The sequence below is a fragment of the Thunnus albacares genome, chromosome 7 (genome assembly GCF_914725855.1).
Source record: "Thunnus albacares chromosome 7, fThuAlb1.1, whole genome shotgun sequence".
In the NCBI taxonomy this organism is placed as follows: domain Eukaryota; kingdom Metazoa; phylum Chordata; class Actinopteri; order Scombriformes; family Scombridae; genus Thunnus; species Thunnus albacares.
This window is the reverse complement of record NC_058112.1, coordinates 14,593,449-14,598,506: the sequence shown is the minus strand read 5'-3', so window position 1 is coordinate 14,598,506 and position 5,058 is coordinate 14,593,449. Positions and strand designations below refer to the sequence as shown.

The 5,058-nt window shown below is 37.4% G+C and overlaps 1 protein-coding gene across 1 annotated transcript; it reads right to left on the bottom strand.

The window, feature by feature from the left end:
- Positions 1–126: 126 nt before the first annotated feature.
- Positions 127–4,801, bottom strand: endouc (endonuclease, polyU-specific C). The gene is made up of 8 exons (XM_044357807.1): positions 4,694–4,801; positions 3,692–3,748; positions 3,505–3,604; positions 3,308–3,419; positions 3,086–3,207; positions 1,814–1,926; positions 1,522–1,672; positions 127–1,424 (listed from the first exon to the last, which is right to left on the bottom strand). The coding sequence occupies exons 1-8, from the start codon at positions 4,702–4,704 to the stop codon at positions 1,149–1,151; spliced, it is 942 nt and encodes a 313-aa protein (XP_044213742.1). The 5' UTR covers positions 4,705–4,801; the 3' UTR covers positions 127–1,148.
- Positions 4,802–5,058: the final 257 nt, after the last annotated feature.

Below are 5,058 nucleotides of genomic sequence, written 5' to 3'. Positions count from 1 at the left end.
ATGTCCGTGCGGGCGGAACCAAAGACAGGGTTCCGGGTATGAGATCAGTATGGATGGATGAGTAGTTTCTGTGAAATGTACATTTATATACATTGACTTGTAGGTGGTAAAAAAAAAAAAACCCCAAACATTTACAGATACTTTATTTGTGCATTTCCATTCTGTGCATATTTATACCACAAGATTTATTTGATAGCTGTTCTAGGTACTTGTCAGATTAGGATTTTAGCAGATAGAAATATAATACATTGCTGTACAATAGTCAGACATTATTACATACATTATACATTAGACATAAAGTCCCCCCCCCCCCCCCCCCCCCCCAAAAAAAAAAATTTGTTTTGCTTCTTGTCCATTCAAAAATTTGCCTTTTTACAAAAATTACAGGAGTATTATCAACAAAATGTACTCCAAGCATCAAGAAGTACTCATTATCCAGAATGGCCTGATTTCGAATGTTTATACTACTGTATATTATATTATTTCATCATTATTACCAATGCATTAAGCAGTATTTTAATGTGGCAGCTGGTTGTGGCACCAACTAATCAATATACTGTTGGATAGTTTGATCTGTAACAACGTATACTCTCCTATTTTATAACCTGATCATGTTTTGTATGTAAAATCTAAATCTGTAAAGTAACAGTAACCATAGCTGTCTGTTAAATGTAGTGGAGATATTATATAATATAATTATAATAATATATCATTTCCCTCTAGGTAAGTAAAATACCTAAAAAATGTACTTCAGTACAATACTTTAATAAATGTACTTAGTTACTTTCCACCACTTGTTATGGTTTTGTTAAATGTACATATGTAAAGGAGGATTTTAATACTTCTTCCACACTCTGCATACAAATCAGTTCATTGCAAAAAACTGGTTTACATTTATTACACAGGTTAAATGGAAATCATTTTATTAGCTGAGGACATTGCATAAAAACATCAAATATTAAAACTTCATCAGTTTCTTTATAGAATGATTTATTTATCACAGTAATAGAGTTTACAATGGCCTTAATAAAAAATGCAGGTGTATATACTACGCCTGTCCACTAGTAGCTCATTATTCTTGTGTATGAACATAATGAGGATGTGAATATACAGTAACTGTATGAAAAGTGAAGATGAGATCCTCCTCATCACTGTGAGTTCTGTCTAATGTGTCGGCTGTTGCTGCTCAGCAGTCTGGGGTACGCTGTCCCAAGGGAGCGTCCGTGTCGGATGACCACTAGCTCCATCTGACACTGGTCGATGTTGACCAGCACTGTGGTGCTTCTCTCGGTGTTTATGAGGAAGACGATGGTGAAGAGGGCCATCTCGAACTCAGGGCTGGTGCCGATGAAGGCGCTGCCGACGGGCTTCACCACACTGTGCCAACTGAACTGGAGGTTCAGAACATGGTCGTCTTGATCCGGCTGTAGACAGAAATATATGAATGTTAAGTTGGCAGAAGAAGGGAGTAAAGTCTGAGACTAAGAACAGGTTTCCACCCTGGTGAACTCTTATACTCACTAAGTCGTGGTCTCTGGCCTTGTATCCTTTGTAGTCCAAATGGCGGTTTTTTTCTTGCAGGTAGAACTGGATCCAGTTGTGAAAACCAACAATTTCTGTTCCAGATTTCGTCTCTCCAACAAAGACGTGCTCAAATCCACTTGAGTCCAGGCTGGTGAATGTTTTAAAATCTTTCATCAAAACTTCATCACACTTTTACATAATTGTATTTTATCCTTATTTAAAGATGAATCTAACAAACAGACAAACATCTTATGTATCTCATGTTTGGCAGGATGTTCAGGTGTCTCACCCGGTGTTTCTCTGTCTGTGGTAGAGGTTGAACCAGATCAACTGCAACTGACTCTTAAACTGCCGCAAGTTGGAGCTCGACTGTCCTTTGCTCACCAGGTACCTGTGAGCTCGCTGTGAAGAGATCACATTAATAACATCACATCAAGTTTCACACCTTACAGAAAAGATCTAAACAAGAGAAGATGGGCCAAAACATAGTTCATAATAAGATCTATTCATAAACATAACAATTTTAACTTTATTATAAACTTTTTAACTCTCCTTTATTTACAGGTAAAAACGTAAAAACATATTTTAATTATTACTATTTTACTGTTATTAAAGTATCAGGAATATGTTTTCAGAATTTGCTGAAAAACTCTTTCATGTATGAGAAATGGACATTTACTGGCACTCCAGAGCTACTTTACATGACCAATTTCTCATTTAACCTCTATATTTCTATTTTTACAATGTCCATATTCATAATTTTCTTTGCATTTTTATTTCCTATATTGCTTCATGTTTTACATCCCATGGTCCATAATGACTTTTCAATTACTCACTTATTAACTTAACTTAAATTCACCTACTTACTGCATTGTACCTACTTTTGCTCTTTGTTTTCTTAAATGTCTTCTTTGAAATGTTCCTATGTTTTAAGTTTGTTGATATATATATATATGCACAGTCTATGAAGAGGGTAACTTATGTACTGTTTACGTGTATGTACGTGACAAATAAATCTTTAAATCTCTTAAATCATAAAATTATGAAATGGTGCATTTTTCCACAGATATATGCTACAGCGTACACAGTGTAGCTAAATACTTGTTGTGATAAGACTCTGCACCTTGAGGAAGGAGACTGCTGAGACTTTTGTCCTGAAGTGAGGTGAAGCTACAATCAGCCTCATCTAAACACGCCGTTCTTCCAACAAGTACTGCACGTCCACATTTTTCCAATGTTCCTCTTTGGGGAGACCGCTGAAGCTATGAGCCAACGCGGCATTCCACAGCTGCACACAGATGTTGTACATGTTTCTTCTCTCTCTAACATCATGAAGTAATGAGCTCAGAGAGGCAGGAAGAGACAAACTCCCTCTGGAGTTTAGCTGCAGCCTCAAACCACCAAACGTAGGAGGAAGACAACAACTTATTCTAAAAGTCCTGAGACATCTCGACTGAGAACAAGTAGGTGTGAGACATGAGGTGCAGCAGAAACTAGAAACTGAGCTGTTGAAATGTATAAGACCTGTAAGATGAAACTGGTTGTAACTTGTCAAATGTACCTTCATGACTTCTGTCTGTAAGACAGCATCCAGGAAGAGACTAATCTCCAGCAGCTCCTCTGTTGTGACTCGCTCCGTCACGCCTGTGGATCGCTCATAGTTGTCCAGGAGTTTCATGAAGCCTGCAGGCACATTCATTCATAGGAAAGTCTCCAAATGAGCTGAAAATGTTGACGCTCAGAACATGAGAAAACCATTTCTGTCTGTTACAGAGATACTTACGGGAGATGGTGGTGGTGGTCTTCAGTTTGTTCTCATTAACATTAGAGAAGAGAGGCTGTGATGCGTGATCCCGAGCTACATTACTGCCCTGGCTCACATAACCAGCTCTACCCTGGACGGTTCAAACACATACAAAACAAAACATCTTTGTAAAAACAGAAAATAAGTGTTGTGTGAAGGAAGAACAACTTCCGTACCTGAACAGAGAGTGTGTAATCTATCCCAGGCTTCATGCGGTTCACATCCAGCCTCCACAGCTCATTGAAAATATTGGACAGTTCCTGGTTTACAGCGGGTCTGTTACACAGAAACAGACAGACTAACAAACCCGACAAATACTGTAAACACTGAATAACTGGAGAGAAATGTTTATATGAGCTGTACCTTGAGGCATTCAGTCCACTGAGGAACACTGCAAGCAGGACGAGGACTCCACAGAACCTGCTCATCACACATTAGACACATTTAACAAAGTACATTCACTCAAGTATTGTAATTGATTTTGAGGTACTTGTACTTTGTATGCTACTTTATACTGCCACTCCACCACATGTCAGAGAGAATTATTGTACTTTTTACTGCACTACATTTATCTGACAGCTTTAGTTACTACTTACTTTTCAATTTTACTAATTGTTTTAATTTGATGTTTGAAAATCTTACATGAAATATCACACGCTAAACTTATAAATTATACTGCGATGTAAAAATAATTCGACCAGTAGTTCCCAAACTTTTTGGCTCATGACACGTTGACAAAAAATATGTTTCAGATCAGTCTATGGGCTGTCAGCAGTTCAACCACAGACACATTTTCCCTCTTAACTTCTCAAATGCTTTCAAATAAAAAACTGTTTGTGGCCCAAAGAGGTAAAACTTTACAATATTTCACCACTAAAAAGGGAAAATCTGAAAAATTAATCCAGATTCATGTAGCAGAACTTTGTTTTTTCTTTGTACACAAATGATCTCATCACAACAGTGAAATGCTGCCTGAACACTGATGCACCAGTAGTAATAATGTGCTTTATTAGACATATTTAACATATTAGTCACAGGGAGGGATTTCTGCAAAACCTTTTACTTGTTATACTTTCGGTATATTTAGCTGCAAATACTTGTACACTGTGGTTATTACTATTTCACTTCAGTAAAGCATCTTATTGCTTCTTCCACTTCTGATAATTTCAATAAATACATTAAAAACTAAGATATCTGACGTCATCAAGTCTATTGTCTAACATTAGACGCGTTTAAGGAAAAAAGATGTTGGTGTTAAGTCATAACAGACAGTTTTCTAAACTACAACACTGGAGGAAAATTAAACTTATTCACAAGAATTAAAACAACTGTCAGGTTTGATAGGACAAAAATATAAGTACACACCTTGAAGCCATCGTACTTCTTATAAGCTTCCACTCCTGCAGCTCACAACAGCAAACTACTCACATGCATAAATGTAAACTCACGTTTCACTTAAATCCATGAACTGCGCATGCGCAAACCTGGTCACCCGCTGAGGCTTCGGACCACAGAATTTCACCATAAAGCCACCAGAGGACGCTTTGCTCCAGAATAAAGTCTTTCTCCATTGATTGTGACTTATGAGTCTTTTTACACTGTTACACTCACTTTTCACACATCCATCACAGAGAAAATGTGGTTTACAAAAATCTTACACAAGTGCACCTGAGAGTCATAATGTCTTCAATCCAGTTTGCTTCTGTTGATTGTGGCTCAGTCACTGTCTG

Coding starts and splice junctions, on each gene's coding strand:
- endouc (XM_044357807.1), bottom strand. Junction 1,927..3,085: donor TACAGACAGAAGTCATGAAG/GTACATTTGACA, acceptor ATCTCTTCACAG/CGAGCTCACAGGTACCTGGT. Junction 1,425..1,521: donor AGGCCAGAGACCACGACTTA/GTGAGTATAAGA, acceptor TTCTGTCTACAG/CCGGATCAAGACGACCATGT.